Source organism: Hypanus sabinus, chromosome 6 (assembly GCF_030144855.1).
Source record: "Hypanus sabinus isolate sHypSab1 chromosome 6, sHypSab1.hap1, whole genome shotgun sequence".
In the NCBI taxonomy this organism is placed as follows: Eukaryota; Metazoa; Chordata; class Chondrichthyes; order Myliobatiformes; family Dasyatidae; genus Hypanus; species Hypanus sabinus.
In genome coordinates, this window is record NC_082711.1 from 166,037,319 (window position 1) to 166,057,068 (window position 19,750).

Sequence of the window (19,750 nt, forward strand, 5' to 3'; positions counted from 1 at the left end):
ACCCGTTCATATCTCCTTACCATACAATTAACTGATTAAGAGACAAGTTCTTTTTTAAGGTGTTCATTAGCTTAGCTGCAGCCGATACTGAATAGCCACTTCATCAGATACCTCCTGTACCTAATAAAGTGGCCACTGAGTGTATTTCCATGGTCTTCAGTTGCTGAAGCCCATCCACTCTAAATTCGACATGGTGTTCCCTCCCGCACACCACTGTTGTAAAGTGTGGTTATTTGAGTTACTGACAGCTTGAACCAGTCTGGCCATTCTCTTCTGACCTCTCTCATTAACAGGGTGTTTTCACCCACAGGAATGCCACTCACTTGATTTTTTTTGTTTTTGCACCATTCTCTGTAAACTCTAAAAGATCGTTGTGCATAAAAATCCCAGCAGTTTCTGAGATACTCGAACCATCCCGTCTAGCATCAACAATCATTTCAAAGTCACTGAGATGACATTTTATCCCCGTGACCATGTCTGCATGCATTTATGCATTGAGATACTGCTACATGATTTGTTGATTAGATTTTTGCATTAACGAGCAGGTGCAGGGGTGTACCTAGTAAAGTGGCCACTGAGTGTAAAACCACTTAATCTGAAGGTTCTTTTCCAAATTCATGAACAGCATGCACAATTCACTTTCTATCCTTTAAGGAGATGAGATCTTATTTTTAATTTCTTGTAATATTTTACCCAAATGGACAGATCAATCAAGCTGTATTAACTCATACTGCTGTACATAGGCTGCAGCACTTGTTGACATAACAGCAAAGTAGTTACTTCAAAACTGCATTTGTATTCTATTTTAAAATGTTAAGGCATTCCACAACACTAATTCAGTTGGGACGATGTTCAATAAAACCTTTAACTTATTGACTATTTTTGACACATCCACATAAGCTTCACAATAGTATGATGTATTTTCCAAATGAACCAAATAAAGACATTGACAATGAAATGGTAAACTTGCTGTATTGTACATCATTGAATTACTTACCCCTAGCAAGAGGTATTGGTTCTGTTTATTTGGTCTGATAGGATGATACATTTACTGGTTCAAGGGAGGAGGGGGAAAAATATTTACCCAGGATCGCACTACTAAAAGAAATGGATTTGTTTTCAGGTTGCTGTGTAATGTTGATGCTGCTGATATTCAGGAATAAAAATCAGAACTGTAATAGCAGTAAATTCCATTCAGACCATTGAGTCATACCAGTCCTTAATAGAGTGATCAGTCCTCTTCTGCTATATCCCAAGGCATACCTCTCAAATGCCTGTTCAGTTTCCTATCGAAAGCCCTGACTGATTATCTTTCCAGTAATTTGTGAACCCTCACTGTCTAGGAAAAGTTTTGTTTTTAATTATCCTAAAAAAACTAAACAAATGTAGTCACGAATCTCAGCTTCAATTGGGTCAGAAGATCCCACCAGAAGGATGAAAGTGATGTGTCTTGATGGTGGCAGCGGGGTAGGGGAGGGGGGAATAACTGCCAGGAGAGTCAGCTTCTTGAAAGGGATCACCAATAGCCTGTCCTCGTCTAACCATGCCTTAGCTAAAGAAAGCACAATGGTTCCTCTGTTTCCTCAGAATGCTAAAGAAATTCAGTGTGTCCCCCTTGACCCTCACCGATCTTTATAGATGCAGCACAGAAAGTATCCTACCTGGATGTATCACGGCTTGGGAAGCAACTGCTCTACCCAAGACTGCAAGAAACTGCAGAGTTGTGGCCACAGCTCAGCACATCATGGAAACCGCCCTCACCTCCATACATTTCTTCCTGTCTTAGCAAAGCAGCCAACGTGACCAACAACCCCATCCAGCCTGAACATTCTTCTTCTCCCCTCCCATTGAACAGAAGATGTAAAAGCCTGAAACCACGTACCACCAGGCTCAAGGACCACTTCTACCCCATAATTATGAGAAATTGGATGGTTCCCTAGTATGATCAGATGGACTCTTGACCTCACAATCTACTTCGTTATTGCCCTGCACCTTATTGTCTATCTGCACTGCACTTTCTCTGTAAGTGTAACGCTTAAGTCTGCACTCTATTATTGTTTGCCCTTGGATTACCTCAAAGCACTGCTGTAATGAAATGATCTGTATGGACGGCATGCAAAAAACAGTTCTTTTCACTGTACTTTGTACATGTCTCAATAACAAACCAATTTTCCAATACAGTAGTTAAACGATTGTGCCTTTTTTGTCTGTACAGGAAAATCTTTTTGTGATGAAATAACGTAAACACCACCACCAAGCTGCAACAGAAGGGCAACAACGGGTTATATTTAGTTACTGTCACGAATGATCAGCGTCCCTCAACCCCTTACCTCACGGTTTATGCTAGAATGGTTGATATAATTCTCCGAGATGAGCTGATCGAAGACCAGATTAAGCTCGGTTTTGAAGTTCTCGTTGTCTGAAGCCCTGATGGTGAAGAGCTTGTTGCGGAAGCGGCTGAAATCACAGTCTGAGTGGGAAATCGCCACCGATTCCCCTCGCCCCTGCTCGGCGGCCATGACTGTGCCGCACTGAGTCACTTCCTGCAACCGGGCCTCCTCTCCATGGTAACGGACGCACGCAGCCGGCAATTCCGTCCGGGTTAACTGGAGGTCGCGTCAAGTTTCTGTCACGGTGGAGAGTTTCTCTTTAACTTCACCGAACCTTTCAATGTCTGTGAGACTGAATAGGTTGCTCAAATGGGGAAAGAGAAAACTTAAGCAGGGTTCTGAATGACTGGCCGTTTGCACTCTACCAAAGACATTTTTATGATCGTGTATGTTTTTTTAAGACTGGCAATAGGGGAAAAGTAATTTTCTTAGGATGGAAGCCAGTATTGCTGATTTTTTTAAATATTTCACAGATAAACTTTACTCATAATAATATACATAAAATAAAAACATGATACAACACATTCTTAGTGGCATATGGTCAAAAGATTCAATAGTGTTCATCCTTTATTTAAGAATTAGCACCGTTACTTCCCGGGGCAGTACACCCTCTCACCCGACTCAGCCGCTCCATGTGCAGTATCCCACTGCAGACCCAAAATTTCTTGAACTCGTCAAGAAACACCGGCTGCTGGTTGGAGAATGTACCTTCCTGGTAAGCATGCCAGGCCAGTATTGGTCAACTGGTCAATCAGGCCAGTATTTGCTGTATACTTGAACGGGAGACAATAAAAATGCTGATTCATAGGATGCCGGTGATAACAATTACAATTTTTAATTATTTCTTTTCTCATTATGGATTATTTTCTGCCCATTCAATTATTATATAAAACAGCATTTGTTGTCCTAGATTATTGCAATTATTTTCTGGTTACAATATGTGAGCATAAATACTTTATATTCTGTTTGTTCATAATGGATACACATAATGAGTGAGTTTTACTTGCCGGGTGAAGTTGTGAATATTTCCACAGACTGCCAAATTTTTCCCCAGAAATTTACTTTGTTAATAATATACACCATACATGGGACATGCCTTTTTCTATATTATTTGTACCATCAATTCGACAGGAATTTGAATGTGAATAGGAACTTTGCAAGGTTTGTTGGGCCAATTAGCTTGTTCTTGTCAAAAAAAAACTTTATAATGTTCTAATACATTTTCTTACAATTTATTCATGCTGCCCATGTTCCATTAAACAATGCATTCAAGCAGCATTTGAGATGGAGACAATGATTTTTAATGTTGTTTTTCAACATTAAAACATTTCGACAGTCACTGATATGCTGTGCCATGTTTATAAATGTGTCTAATGCAACCAGGGCACTACTATTTTGAAGAAGGACTGGAACATTACAAGTGACATGGAACAGCTTTGACGTGAAAGGAGGTTAGAAAGAGAGGCCAGATCTTTTAAAGCTTTTCCTTTCTCAGCACTGCAAACCTCACAGTATTTGAAAGATTGGGAATTTTCCATTGCATCTTCATTTAAATTGCAAATTCACAGTCTTCTGATGAAATTGCTTTCAATTTTCAGTTCTGACAAAGAAATGCAAACGACTGTTTCTATTAAAACGAATTGCTGATAGCCATGTATTCAAAAAATTTAAAAATACTAACTGGGAGCAGACATACACCATCTGGTCCTCTGAGCCTGCCCCTACATTTATTAAGATCATGGCTTTCTAGCATTTTGAGTCAGTTTTTATTAATTTATAATAATCACTGAATTACATAAATGGATAGATTTTCATTTTGTTACTCCTGATTTCAATATTTTAACAGTGTCATAGGATCCACCTTTGCAAATTTGGAATCCGTGACTCACAGCTGACTCCTGAGATGGATTTGATTCCTGTAGCTATGCATTGTAGGTTATGGAAATAAATATTAATATTTCACATCACCATAATCACATGCAGTTTTGTTGAAAAGATGTGAAGATTATTGAGTTCAAACAGGTTAATATCTTTCTGGCATGGGTACCATGGTAACTAGAAGTGAGCCTCCATAACCTTTTGGGTTTTGTTGTATTATTTTGTGTAAAACAATATGCGAGCAACCTCTGACGGCAATGCCAATTCATCCACTGTGAAGGTAAACTACAAAGTAGAATGACCCAATATTGATCCTAATCTGTGCTCATGTAACTGACTGGACCAGCTTTTATTCCCCATTGTATATGAAGAATATGAATTGTGGGTATTGTGTGAGACCAGAATATATCTTGACTGCAGCTCCCTTCACCATCCTGCTGATAGCTGTGTGATAATACTCATCATTTTTGAGAGCAATTTTTTTGTCTGAGATGCTAGGTGACCCATTCCTGCACAGTAAGCCCAGGACAGATGAGGAAAATCATCAATTTTAAAACATGGCAGTTTTCTTTCTTCTCATTCCCCCTGGTGTTCTGCAAAGAGATCATACCAGGGGCATGATTCTCTTGGATTATCCACATCTTGTTGTATTTACACATGTTCAAATAGAAGCTCCATCTTCACATTTCTCATTGTGTTTTCCACAGGGATCATGAAATGGGGTTGAGAAATCTAAGACATTATTTCCACTCCACTCAGCCTACCAATGCTTAAACTACAAATAGCATCTTGGCTTCTCATCACCTGAGAATGGTGATTCAATCAAGAATCAGAGGAATAAGTTGAAGGAAGCCTTGTTGAGTTATTGAAGAATGCCTTCCCAATCTTATTAACTACAGCCAGTATGATGAGAGAAGGGATATTTATCCAAGTCAGAGGAGTGCAATTAAATGAACTGAGTGGTGCAAAACATCTTGCAATTTTGTTGTAGTTTTTATTCATCCTATTTTAGGAGGCGAATTGCTCATTGCAGAATACTCATCCTCTTGGTGATCCACAGGACGTTGATTGAGGAGGATTGTTTGAAGATTCTATTAAAAAATCATGGGAAGATGAATGGAAATTCTACTCTAAGTTATGCCCTCCAGTTTAAATATTAGCAGGCAAGTTACTTTCTTCAGGCATCTCCAATCATGACATAACTGGGCCATTGATGGCAAAAAACTAAGGTGATCAAGTGGATGATGGTCACTTATAATGGTGGCCTGAAACTTCAGTAACTGAGTTCCAACAATCAAGGTGATCTTACTGCTTGTCAGGCCATTGTAGATCATGACTTCCATTGGTGTACTTTGCAAGGGTTGCTCAGTGCCATGTTCAAATATCAAGGACATCACCTCCTGCTGACGTCATGTCCACTGATGGATACACATGGGCAATGTAAGTGAATGATTGTGGCAGAACCACACCTATTACAAGTTGTAAACATGCCCATTTTTTTGCTGAATAATTGTGCAGAAATACAAGGTTGGCTGCATGGAATACTATATCTTTTTCAGCAGCATGGAATCAAAGATGACTTGTTTCCACTGGTGTCTATCCCATACTTTTTTTTTAGTGTGAAATAACCTATGCTCACCAAATACCTTATGGTCTTGATCCAAAGTCAAGGAAGTCCAAGACAGTTGGAGGGCTGACTCTGTACTCATGTCGACTTGCTCTAACTAACCAGTCACACAGATGAATGACCTTACACACATGCTTTCACTCAGCTGCCCTCCTTAAGTCACCCCATCTCTGACCCCTTTTACTAACTGCCTTTCTTGATCTCCAGCCTTCTCATAAACACAAGAGATTCAGAGATGTTGGAAGTCCAGGGAAATACACACAAAATTGCTGGAGGAGCTCAGCAGGTCAGGCAGCATCTAAACGGTGACTCTTTGGTCCGAGACCCTTCTTCAGGACTGGAGGAGAAGGGGGAAGATGCCATAATAAAAAAAAAGGTGGGTGGAGGGGAAGGGCAACCTGGAAGGTGGTAGGTGAAGCCAGGTGGGTAGGAAAAGAGCTGGAGAATAAAGAATCTGAGAGGAGAGGAGAGTGGACTATGGGAGAAAGGGAAGGAGAGGTACCAGGGGAGGTGATAGGCAGATGAGATGTAGTAAGCGGCTAGAGTGGAAAATGGAAGAGGGAAGCAGGAGGGGAAAAAAAAGCAAAACAATTAAAAATTACCCAGGAGAAACCGATGTTCATGCCATCAGGTTGGAAGCTAACTGGACAGAGTACAAGTTGTTACTCCTCCACGCTGAGAGTGTCCTCATCACCACAATACTCCCCCAATCTCCAGCTGACAGTAGTTTGCGCTGAGAGTGAAGCTACCCAACAAATACCATCAAGGGTCACTTCCCAATTCTCAGCAGCTGAGCCCAGAACCTCTCCTAGAAATGTACAGGATAATCTTCATCTTATGCTAGCATACAATAGACCCAACAATCACCCACATGGCACTAGGGTGTTAAGAGATCAAAGTGGTATACAGCTAAATATGTTTTTAAAGTGATGTATACATGTCAGCATATACTACTTTGATATTCATTTTGCCATCATATACAGGAAAATAAAGAAATTCAATAAAGACTATTGCAAAGGCTTAGGTGGGAGTGGGGCTAGTTCCAGTGCACAGATTCTCTGCAGCAGAAATGTGCCCAACTGCCTTTGTTGTTACTCCAGACTATTTCCTTGATGTCACACAAAAAATCAATTATGTGGACTGCCATTTGGGATCACAGGGTCCTCGGGAAGGGAATTTTACTCCCCAACTTCATTATGGTTGATATAGTATATATTCTTGTTTCTCCTGACTCCCTTATCAATTTGCAGCTTTTACAGTAGATGAGATTTTTGAAATATTCAGGCATTTTCAAAATAGCCTCATTGTTAAAATTGACCAAAGTTGTATTCTGCAATTGAAATTAAGATTTTCTCTAGTGCAGACTGCAACACATCAGTAATTCTCTCCAAGTATATCCTCTGCTAACTTACCCTTCTCCATCAGAAGGCAATTCCACATGAATAAACACAAGGAAGAGTGCATTCTGCTTTCCTCCCATGCATTACCAACTCAAAGTTTATTCTCTTAATCAAAAAGATCACCAGAAAACTTAAGTTTTGGCTGAACATACATTATATGGCAAATAAAGTTTCATAAATATGTTCAAGATCTGTCAACGTATTGCATACTAGAACTCTTAAATAAAGGGGAATTCAGATGGAACAAATTAAAGCTCCTTGTCCTGTATCCCAGCAATGCATTTCTATTTTATCTTCTGAATGTAACTTGGAACAATTTCTCAAGAAGTCTCATTCAAGATACTAGAGTACATCTCATGATTAACATTAAAAATGTCCCTTTTACCATTCCTATAAAACCCTTTCTCCACAAGATGCAAGTGTGACAGGTAAAACTACCATTTAAAGAGCCAATCCGATAGATTAAAAAATGAGACTAGGGCTTACTTCATTTTACTGAACATTTATTGGTCTGTAATGATTTTCTTTATACAGATGGCTTTGAAATACACACGTTAAAATTTGAGAAAATATCTTAGATGAATTTATGCATGGCGGGGTGAATCAGTAGCTAAGAGAGTTCCACAGGGTTTAAGTTTAAATCCATTACTCTCCCTGATCTACACAACATTGTTAATAGTAGAAATCAAACAACCTAGACAATATCAGAATACAGGTAAATTATGTTGTACAGCTTCTTTATGCAACTAATGTTATGGAAACTAAGCTCAACCATAGAGGCTTAATGCTCCTTGGAATATTGTTGCATTTGTTCAACCCATGAAAGACAAAGCAGAGGAATAAATATGCTTTGACAATACCTTCCATACCCTCTACAATGTTAGGAACACTAATCTCCTCACTACTCTTCAAGACAAACAATCCCAACTTGGAAATTTCTTACTTTTAACGATGAATCTAATTTGTAACTACTTGAATACATATGAAAGTTACCTACCCAATGTCATTTCATCACTGGGGAAAAATAAGGGTGGACATTAAGTGGTAACGGTCACAAGTGATTGAAGACAACTGGGTGGGGGGGGGGGGGGAGACAAGCTGATTAATGCTCTGCCTTGCATACAATTACCTCTAGTCTAGAGCAAAGTAGCTGCAAAAAAAAAACAAAAAACAAACACCTTTTAAGGACTGCAGTTGCCCCCAAAAGATAGTGTACAGTCCCTTTTAATAAGTGGGGGGGGGGGGAAGGGAAATCACACTAGCAAAATCTGAGTACGTACTCCAATATAGCCACAATGGTCAAGAATGGAAATTGTTACATTGGATCAGAAGCTACAAAAGAGACGAGACAACTTCCATAACTGACAGAGGTCTGACACTTTCCATTTATTGGCAAATACATTAAATTAGCTTAGACACATGAACCAGGATTGAAGCTTTTTCATGCTTTAATCACAAGCTATGTACATACAAATACACATCAGGAGGGGAGGAGGGAAGTCAAAAATTTCTCATTTTAAATTTCTTAGATGTCACTTGGGAAGACTAAATCAATATAAGCACCTTGCATTTATTTTTAATTAGTTTGCTTATATCAAAGATCAGTTTGAAACCTTCTAATGAGCCAGGGTTGAGTAGGGGTGGGCAATAGATTATGAATGGACAAAACACACCACAAACAGTTTGGTGAAAATCTTCCTCAACATGCAAACAGAAAAGTTAGGATAATGTACAAATTGCCTAGTAGCTCCTGTACATTTTAGAGCAACTTTTGACTGTTGCAAACTTGACAGTGATCTTACAAGTTTTAAGGTTTCTCCACATTTGGCAGATTACAGCACAAGGAAAAACATGTTTGTTTCATCCTGTTTAAGGTGCAACCAAACCATTCTCGACATTTCTGGCAGGCCAGCCATTTCATGTTTCTATGTAGCGGATTTCTTTTTAAATTAAAAAAACTTTACTTAGCCACAGAACAGGGGAGAATCAAAACCCAATAATCTTTTGTAATCAAAAAACATTGCCAATACAATTCACTGCAATAGCTATCTCCTGCTATCACAAACAGCTTTTTAAAAAATGGCAATAAGTATCTTACACCCAACATCTGCACTCTTCCATATAGTAAGAATTTGATGTGGGATGGGGTTAGTTTTGGTTGGGGGGGGGGGATGGGGTGTTGGGAAGGAGAAGGGAAGAAAAATGAAATGTATTTCTGAATGAAATTAAATTAAATGCTTCTATAGAAGTGTAATAATCCAGGTCTTCAGGTAGAACCATCCCAGGTTTTTTTCCTAAATATTCAAAGGCCACTGTTAACCATTTCAGTGCAATGAAAAGAAAGAAAAAGCCATTTTGGGCATTAAAGCAAGTTTACTGCTACATATACACAGAAGATAAAGTCCATGCAGCCGTTTAGCCATTAAAGGGACTGTGGCTCCAGCCGTCAGTGCTCAAGTTCATTTTTATTCCCCTTTCTCTTTTTAGCCAGACTTGAATAGAAGAATCGCAACCTGACCCAGGTAAAAGTAGATGAAGTGTTTTGTTTCATGTGTGACATAACTACCAAAGTTTCTGCCAACTATGCAGTGCCAGGTAGGATTGTACTTCTTGTCAAATTCCTGCAAAAGAGCAAAGAATTTTCATTAACCAACATAGTTTTTCTTCCCCTCCCCCCACCCCCACATGCCCTGCTGCATAGCCAAACCCAGAACAAGATACAAATGATACAGTGGCAATTGCCGAAGGTTAAATTTTGGCAATTAATGACAAAATCCAGGATAGTGCAAGGGCATGTGTGTGTTGTCTTTTGCATATTAGTTGTTTGTCTTTGTGTGCGGTGCGACACTTCACCTGTCAATCGGCTGGTGTGGGATACTGCGTCCGGTGCTCCCGGTGTGGCCATTTATATATTGGTGAGACCCAACGCAGACTGGGAGACTGAACACCTACATTCGGTCCGCCAGAAAAAGCAGGATCTCCCAGTGGCCAGACATTTTAATTCCATGTTCCATTCCCATTCTGATATGTCTATCCATGGCCTCCTCTATTGTCAAAATGAATCCAAACTCAGGTTGGAGGAACAACACCTTATATACCGGCTGGGTAGCCTCCAACCTGATAGCATGAACATTGACTTCTAACTTCCATTAATGCCCCTCCTCCCCTTCTTACCCCATCTGACATATTTAGTTGTTTGCCTGTTCTCCATCTCCCTCTGGTGCTCCTCCCCCCACTCCTTTCTTTCTCCTGAGGCCTCCCATCCCATGATCCTTTCCCTTCTCCAGCTCTGTATCACTTTCGCCAATCACCTTTCCAGCTCTTAGCTTCATCCCACCCCCTCTGGTCTTCTCCTATCATTTCGCATTTCCCCCTCCCCCACTACTTTCAAATCTCTTACTATCTTTTCTTTCGGTTAGTCCTGATGAAGGGTCTCGGCCTGAAACGTCGACAGCACTTCTCCCTATGGAGGCTGCCTGGCCTGCTGTGTTCCACCAGCATTTTGTGTCTGTTGTTGTTTGAATTTCCAGCATCTGCAGATTTTCTCATGTTTGTTTCATTGATTCTATTGTTTCCTTGTACTTACTGTAAATCCCTACAAGAAAATGAATCTCTGGATTGTATATGGTGACATAAAAGCACTTGAATAATTAATTTGCTTTGATGGCCCCAGAATTGCACATTTAAGTTAGTATGGGTTACAGTTGTTCACAGTACCCCTTAGTTTGAGTTGGAGCTGGAACAGTAATATGCAACAATAAGGATGGGTGGGAAGAGAAAGAAAGAGGTCAGCCTTGGCTGAATTATCCTCATGAAGAGATAGCCCAATATGTAGACAGACAAGAGCAATAAACAATCTGCTGGAGGACCTCAGCAGATCAAGCCACATCTGTGAGATGAAAGGAACTGTTGACATTTCAGGCAGCATCTATGGAGGAGATCAAGCTCGAAAGATCCCTCCACCCCAGTTCCTCCAGCATGCTGCTCTGGGTTTCCTGCATCTGCAGTATCTTACATCGACATTTCAGGCGGAAACCCTGCAGCAGATGCTGTTCGGCCTGCAGAGTTCCTCCAGCAGATTGTTCTCTGAATATCCAGACTGCAGCGCCTGCAGTCTACTATGGCACCTAGACAGACAGTGGGCCAAGTTAGAGAGGGTGACTAAAGGGGTTACTGCCATGTTGTATGAGCCCACAGCTCCAGAGATACCACAACTGTTACTGGCAAATAAGATGTCCCCCCCCCAACCCCTCTCCTCTCTTTCCTTTTGCAGGTATGGTATGTTAAAGCATTGGCTACTTAAAATTCTGGACATTTTTAGTCTGCTTCTGCCATCATGTATCACAACAAACTTCCGAGAAGTTGTAAATCCAAACAAGTGCGGCTGCATTCCTAGAGAGCATGCAAGCACTGTGCTTTCAACTATTTCTGCTGGCAACGGTTCTAGTTGTGAATCATTTGTACCTTGGTGCCAAAATTCACTTTGGACCTTGAAAGTATTGCCTGATGCTGGACAGGGATGAAAAGGGCTGCAATTATTACAGTATTTACTAAGCATCTGCAAAAACTCAAGTTACATCACTGTACACTGGAACAAACCTGACCCACACTAATCTTTCTTCGAAGATTTCCTAGGGAATCTGACTTCAGTCTCCAACTGTTGAATGTAGGTGGTCCAAGGGGCACGGAGATAGGCGCAATGTAGCACCAGACGTCCAATCTATAGTGATCTCCGATGACATCTTAGTGAGAATTAACCCTATGGATAACGGTGGCCTTCCACACTTCGACCATTTGTAGCAGACCATGTACCGTTTAAACGGCACTTTAAGAGTATTTACCTTTTTGATAAAGGCAGCGATGTCCTTTTCGATGTTGTACTTCTCCATTGCCTGAGTTGCACAGTCCACCGCATCCTGCTGCATATCTTCAGACATGTCAGCATTTTTAATCACAGCTTTTCTATCGGACATCGTGCCTACGTTTGGCGGGGGAGAAAAAAAAAGACACCGCGACTCAACAACGTGCTTCTAACTCAAGGGTAAAGAGAACACTCGCGGTACGGTACTGCTGATGTCGTGATAGTTAAAAAAAATAACTGGCTAAATAAGACAGATTTGATTACTGAAGTTCTACATTTAACCCTCGGTTGAACTGACGAGGACCCATTGTTCAAACTTCCTGCGGCTAGATTCCGAGAAGGCAAACGCACCCTGCATTCATCCAGAGCAGAAGATTACGGCGCGCGCACACACACACACCCCAGTCCCAAAACCCATCACTCACGCAGGACAAAACGAGTCTACCTCCATTTGCAAACACAAGAGGCTGACAATGGTACGCAAGGGGATATCTCAGGCTGCTAAAAAGCTTTCACATTTTAAGTCCAACGAAGTAAAAAAAAAATCACAAAAACTGAGCGTACAATGCGTTCAAAGGCACTGTCGCACCCCAAACCAGATTTTATTAGCGATAAATAAATTATACTCAGGTTTAGCACGTGGTGTACAAACGGCCAAAAAAAAGGACTAGGATGAGGAAGGATATATTTTAAAAATAGGGACTGCATTAAATTTTAGTATTGATTTGGACCAGACTTGACTCTCCCGTGAAGGGTCATCGATAGCTCAAAAGGTGTACGTTCGATCAAACGCTGACAGAATTCCTTAGAGATTGGTCTGTTGGATTTGAAGGTGGAGTCCTCCGATTTCTGCAGAGGACCAAAATGGTCCCCTCCCCCATTTTAATTTTATTCTTCCAAAAATAAAACACCCACTAAAATTTAAACTTTATTCACAGGCAGGTTTTTTCCCGTTGTATTGTAGATTTGTTCTAATGAATTTAGCAAAAAACATAACCCTCCCCGTTAAGGCAAAGTATTCGCTACAGACTCACGTAATATAAGTGAACGCAATGAACACGCTTCCCTTGTAATTAACACATAATGGGCTTGCAATACGTCCTAATTAAAAAAATTATGCAATTTCTGTCACTACCCTCATAGACTACTATAAAAAAAATAGGCTGCAGCAAATAGGTGTACTGGTACCAGCATTTTACAAAACGCTGGATCTTTTAACGGAGGTCATTTTAAGGTAACTTACAGAAAAAAAATGTAACTAGATAGAATGCACTTGGAGAAAAACGCTTAGAATTAAAGCAAACAATAGCAAAATAACCACACACACACATGCCTTGCGGGAGATGATCTCACCTTCCCGGTACTGAACTGCCAATCTCTCCAGTGAAGCTATGCTTTTTTTTAATTCCCCCGTAGCCGCTTTCTCCGCGATGCAATCTGCTGTTTAGTGACACCCCGCCCCTTCCGTGTCTTCTTGAAATACCGCCCCGTCCCTCCGCAATGGCTGAGCTGCCCGTCCGCTCTATTGGCTGAGAGCAGCCCGTCTTCTCGACCCGTGCATTTTCCCCTTGCCTGTTTATTCCTGCATTTTATTTCATCCCACAATACAGTGCGATCAGGGAAACTTGTTCCCAAATTTCACTCGTCAGGATTGCAACAGGCTCGTCGGCTCAAATCGAAAGACCGCAGCCAACAGCAAGTGATCTGCTCCGCGCCGTTACGTGAAATGCGGGTCTCACGACAACTGGGGACTGGTTGCATAACTAGACTTACGTTTAGTGTGGGGGTGGGGGGCACGATTGTTTGCAGGTGTAGCAGTAACACATCATTTTGTGGCTACCCTGCAGAGATGGATTATGTGACCGCGTTGCTAATGGCAGTTGCTACATGTGTTTCCAACACGTGGAACCGTACAAAACGACAATGTTGCAAACTGCCCGAGAAATTCGTGGGGAGAAATAGATTCACAATTCCATAGCCGCTGCACCCCCTCCGTTGCTCACCTCAGCCTCAAATGCACGGAGAGAAGTTAACTTTTCAATTTACTCTTTGAGAAACGCTCATTTCGATAACAAAAACAAAGTGATGGAAACACTCAGCAGGTCGGGCAGCACCTGTGGAGAGAGAGAGAAACAGAATTGAGTTTCAGGTCATTTGGCTTTGAATTGGAAATAAAAATTGTACCAGGGACGGGAGGTTAGGGTTGCGTAGGTGTGATCCTGATCACCTGCTGGCTTCAAGACTTTGCACTTTTTTGCTGTTCCTGCTGCTTTTTCCACTTTCCATCTATGTCACAAAAATGTACTGGTAGACTCATTGTCCTTGAGCAGTAAAGTGGCAAAGGAATCAAATATTTTGCTTGCATAAAGTACGTCATCTGAAATTGCCTATTTGCATCCCACACATGTGATGGCATATAAGTGTTATCACAAAAAAAGGTACGACCTCTTCTCTCGCAGAGTTTGCGTAGCTTAGGCAGGTCTCCAAAAACTTCGACAAACTTTGGTAGTTGCAAAGTGGAGAGTATCCTAATTGGTTGCATCATGGCCTGGTACAGAAACATGGATGTCCAGAAATGAAAAAGACTATGGGGAGTGGTGGATACAGCCCAGTCCATCACAGTCAAAGCAGCACCCCCCCCCCCCCACCACTGCGTACATTTACTAGGAGCACTGCCCTAAGAAAGCGGTATCCATCATCAAAGCCCCCACAATCCAGGCCTTCCCCTCTTCTCTCTACTGCCATCAGGCAGGAGGTACTGGAGCCTTAGGGTCCACACCAGCAGGTTCAGGAACAGTTATTACCCTGCAACCAACAGGCTCTTGAACCAGTGTGGAGAACTTCACTCACTCTAAACTGATTTGATGATCTACAGACTCTTTATAACTCATGTCCTCAGTCTTTATTTATAGTTTGTCTTGTTTTGCACATTTGTTGTTTGTCAACATTTGGCTTGTTTATGTCTTTTTCCTAAAAATCCTTTTGTATTTCTTTTGCCCCCCTGTGAATCTCCAGGTAGTACCTATATAGTAAAAGATCTGTACCTGGATAATAAATTTCCTTTGAACTTTGAATGTGAGGCAGAACGATTTTCAGAGTTACAGGGAAAATGGGCCTAATGGGAATGTTTGTTTGGGAATGGTCATGGGGAATCTGGTTTGGGCACGTGGATCATAATCTTAAAGTTGAGAGTGTCAGCCTAGGAGAGTATAGCAGGTATTCCCTCAGTTATCTGTGAATCTTGATGATCTTTACAAAGCACATAGGAGAGGAAAGGTCATCACTGCTCATAGACTATGAGCTTGGTGCTACTCAAAGGCTTTGCTGAGACATGGGAAGCAGTGATGAATTTCATACTGATATTCTTCCTTCACTGAGTAGAGGCTCCTTGTTGGGGGGAGAGGGGCAGGCTGATCAAGATGTTTAATGTAAGCCCATTCTTTTGTAGGCTTCTGTTTAGCTAAATGGATCCCAAGGCTATGCATGGAGTTCGGGTCAGGGATTTAAAAAATATATATAAATACTCAGGTTTAAGCTATGGTTAGATTGGGCTTGGGTGCAGTTTTAATTTTCAGCAAGAGCAATTCTCTTGGTGAGGAGATAAATTCAAACCAGAATTACTTTGGAAAACAGTAGTATGCTGTCTCTTGTTATCTAATAAGTATTTAACTTTTCTGTTAGGTGGACTATATTTCCACCTTATATTACATCTACAGTGTTCTTGGGCTCATGTTCTACCTTGTTTCCTTGTTGATTCTTTGATCCTTTGGGTTCTGAAGAAGCATCTTGGACCTGAAATGTAACTATTCTTTCTTTCTACAGATGCTGCTTGACTGGCTGGCTGAGTTCATGTCTTCCTGATCCTTATTTACTGAGATACTAAAATAGCTTTTTCTATTTCTAAAAAACTTTCCAAGACTCATTCATTTCTTACCATCTTTAAATGTTCTCATCAGTCACAGATAATCACTTTTGTTTATTTTTTGTGTGTCTTTTTCCACTTATGCAATCTGTTAACTGCCATACCTTTCAACCTATTTTCCAATCTACCACAGCCAACTGTCCTTTTGTATTTCCTGATTTCCCTTGTTTAGTTATAAGACCTTAGTTTTTCATTAAACTCTTTCCCCAAAGGCCCTTCAATACATGATTATTAATTAACCCTTTCTTATTAACAAAACAAGGTCTAAAATAGACTTTTTTCTTATTGATTCTTTAACATATTGCTCTGGAAAAGGATCTTGCATACATACCATAAATTTGCCAACCTTTTTATCACAAGAAATTTGATCTCTCCAATCCCTGCATAATTTGAAACTTTACAAGTGCTGAAGTATTGTCTAGACCCAGAATGTTGACTCTCCCTTTGTTCCTGCTGAACCCGCTGAGTTGTTCCAGTAGTTTGTTCTTTGCTCCCTAAATGTGCTATTCACAATGTTCTCAGCCTCATGATGCACCACAGTAACTCCAACCACCATTCCAGCTCCAAACCATGGAGCTGAAGCTACTTCAGTTGGAGATCAACACGTACAAAAGCTGGATGAACTCAGCAGGTTGGGCAGCATCCGTTGAAATGAGCAGTCAACGTTTTGGGCTGAGACTCTTCGTCAGTCTTTGTGTTTACAGTTGGAGATACTTACCGGGCATGTAGGTGCTTCAAACAGTGAAAGCAACCATGACCTCCACCATTTCTCTTATCGTGGTCAAAGGGCACTCAACTGTGTCCAGACCATTTGCTACACTTTTCCTTCAACATTTTCTTCCTCTCTAGAACTTTCCCATCAACTAACTCTGATTCACTCTGACCAACTCAGCCCACATCAGGACACATCCCTCCCCCCATCAGAAGTATCAATATGAGACATGCCTCAAGAGGCCAACATCTATCATCAAAGATCCCTATTATCGAGGGCCTTGCCATCTGTCAGCTATATGCAGAAGCTACAGAAGTCTGAAGTCCCACGCCACCAGATTCAAAGACAGCTACTTCCCTTCAGTTATTCAGTACATGAACCAGTTTTAGCAAACTCAATCACTACTTCAGTATAGTACCGCTATGGTCAGTTTGTATTACAATGGGATTTGAGTTTTCTTTTTGTTATGATTGTGTTCTTTCCTGTAAATTTATGTTTTTCATTTGATTGTTTGTCTCTTGTGGTATCTGCCTGTGATGTTGCTTCAAGTAAGTTTTGCATTGCAGCTGTGCATACATGACAAGAAACTCAACTCAGACTCTGACATGCAATACATCATTTCTCACCTTTTCCACCACCTCCAAGCTATAGCCAAGCAGATTTTCTCCTTGTCCCTCAAGATTCTGATGGTACTGTTCCCTTCATTGAGTTGCTGCCATATGTTTGGGTGATTAAATATTTGCATTAACAAGCAGGTGTATCTAATAAAGTGGCCATTAAGTATATATGTTACAATATATTAGCTTGAGATTCACTTCCTTGAAGACATTTACAAGAAAAAAAAGTACAATAGAATTTTATGAAAAACTATACATCAACAAAGACTGACAAACATCAACAAACTGCAAATAAAAATAATACTGAGAACATGAGTTTTAAAAAGTCCTTAAAAGTGAGCCTAGGCCATAGAATCAGTTCAGAGTTGTTTTGGTAAGTGACATTATCCACAGTGGTTCAGGAGCCTGATTGTTGTAAGGTAATATCTGTTCTCAAACCTGTGGGACCTAAGGCTTCTGTACCTCCTACCCAATGGTAGTAGTGAGAATGGATGATGGGGTGTCTTTAATGATGGATGTTACTTTCTTGTGGCAGTGCTCTATGTAAATATACTCAATAGTGGAAAGAGCTTCACTTGTGATGGACTAGATATAGCCACCACTTTCTATAAATATTTCCATTCCTGGCCATTGTTGTTTCCATACCAGGTCATGATGATACCCTCCTCTGTGCATCTATCAAAGTTTTTCAAAATCTATATAAGTTTGTCTCACTATGACACACCCTCTGCTTCTTACAGAACCTTCCCATTCAAGCACATTTTTTAAATCTTCTTGGTCTTTTTACCATGAATGACCAAGCCACCCTCTAGTGAATTGTTAATTTGTACATTGCCCACTTAGAAGTCTGTAATGGTTGCCTGCTATGAGGTCTCATTTAATGTAGGGCCACTAAGAACAAATTGGGTGAGTTTGTAACAGATCGTCAATATTCACTCCATAAGGGTGAGTCTTAATTTACAGTCAATATTTTAACTCCCAGCATCACTCCCTTTGTAACCTCCATCACTGTCCCTGTGCATTATCATAATAATATTTGAAAGAAGGTTGAGGAATGCTGTATCATCTTTCAACTCAGCACGTTCCAGCCTTCGAGATTCACTGACCATTGCTCCCTTTTTAAAACACAGTTGCTTGCTTTGGTATTTGCTGGGGGGGGGTGGTAGGAAGAGAAATACGGTCAAAGGATATATAGTTAACAGAAACCATCTATATGCAGCCCGGGTGCTGAATGGGTTGCATTTTTACAGATGTAAACATGCTACTTTCTCTATGAGTCATAAAATACACAAACACACACGATATGGTAACCATATCTCTAAAGCATTATAATGCATGGCATCAAAGCACTCAAGGCTGATAAGGAAAGAACAATTATAAAACAGTAGGAGAGAGATTAAACCAGTTCTTACAGTTGTAGAAAAGAACATATGTATGCACATTGGACTTTTTAAAATTTAGTAATATGGGAGCTCACTTATATTTACGAATAAACTCTTAAGTTGGGTGTTTGTAACCTGGGGATGGCCTGAAAGCAGGAGCCAGCCTCTCCAGGGATCTTCCAACTCAACCATATTATTTGTGGTATAGCCAATTATACCTCACCCTGATATAACTCTTTACTAGTTCCATGCAATGTATCATGGAACTTTGGACTATTTTCTAATACTTTGCAAACAGCAATGGGCTTTGTAATCTCAAGGTACCACTGGGCAAACAAAGATCTTCTCCTTTAGAACTTTTGCAAATTCATAGGACAAGTGGTCTGGGAAACAAACCATAATATTTGTATCGAGAAGGACTGTTTCTTTAACATGTACGTTCACGTATCTACAGTATATTCAATTTTGCGATACAGTAAGTGTCACATGGCTCTGAGGCATTCAGGAACTTAATGGGTTATGTCAGGACAGATGAGATAAAGGGCTATTAATTGGATTCTAATCACCTACTTATAGGAAAACCACTAAACTGCCATTGTTTATTCAACAGCTGCCTCCCAGAGTCATAAAGAGAGTTTTTTGACACTATTTAAAGAGAAATAAAAATCCTCTCTGATGCTCTAATGTCCCAACATATTTAGAACAGAGTTTGATACGTTCTTGATTAATCAGGGTGTCAGCAGTTATAGGGAGAAGGCAGGAGAATGGGGTGAGAGAGATAATAAAGCAGCATGATGGAGTTGTAGAATAGACTCAATGGGCCAAATGGCCTGATTCTACTTGATGTCTTATGGTCTAAAGAATTACCCTTCAACTAAAATTGCCATAACAGATTATTTGGTTATTACTTTGCTGTTTGTGGGAGCATGCTGTGTAAAGGACCATTCCTGCACCATAACAA

The 19,750-nt window shown here is 40.5% G+C and overlaps 2 protein-coding genes across 2 annotated transcripts in view; both read right to left on the minus strand.

The window, feature by feature from the left end:
• The window catches only part of heatr6 (HEAT repeat containing 6), a 73,163-nt gene extending 70,604 nt beyond the window's left edge, over positions 1 to 2,559 (minus strand). Inside the window, exon 1 of the mRNA XM_059973383.1 lies at positions 2,331 to 2,559. Within this exon, the coding sequence (XP_059829366.1) occupies positions 2,331 to 2,519 (189 nt within the window). The 5' untranslated portion in view covers positions 2,520 to 2,559. The remainder of the gene's footprint in view (positions 1 to 2,330) is intronic.
• A 6,888-nt stretch (positions 2,560 to 9,447) lies between these two features.
• LOC132396054 (dynein light chain 2, cytoplasmic) lies at positions 9,448 to 13,665 on the minus strand. Its single transcript, XM_059973387.1, has 3 exons — positions 13,510 to 13,665; positions 12,137 to 12,273; positions 9,448 to 9,916 (listed from the first exon to the last, which is right to left on the minus strand). Exons 2-3 carry the CDS (start codon positions 12,266 to 12,268, stop codon positions 9,779 to 9,781), a joined length of 270 nt encoding a protein of 89 aa, XP_059829370.1. The 5' UTR covers positions 12,269 to 12,273; positions 13,510 to 13,665; the 3' UTR covers positions 9,448 to 9,778.
• Positions 13,666 to 19,750: the final 6,085 nt, after the last annotated feature.

What these genes read in the sequence shown, in the direction of transcription:
- LOC132396054 (XM_059973387.1), bottom strand. Translation starts at nt 12,268, where the DNA reads ATGTCCGATAGAAAAGCTGTGATTAAAAATGCTGACATGTCTGAAGAT. An exon ending in TCGCTGCCTTTATCAAAAAG is followed by an intron (nt 9,917 to 12,136) that starts GTAAATACTCTT and finishes GCTCTTTTGCAG; the next exon opens with GAATTTGACAAGAAGTACAA.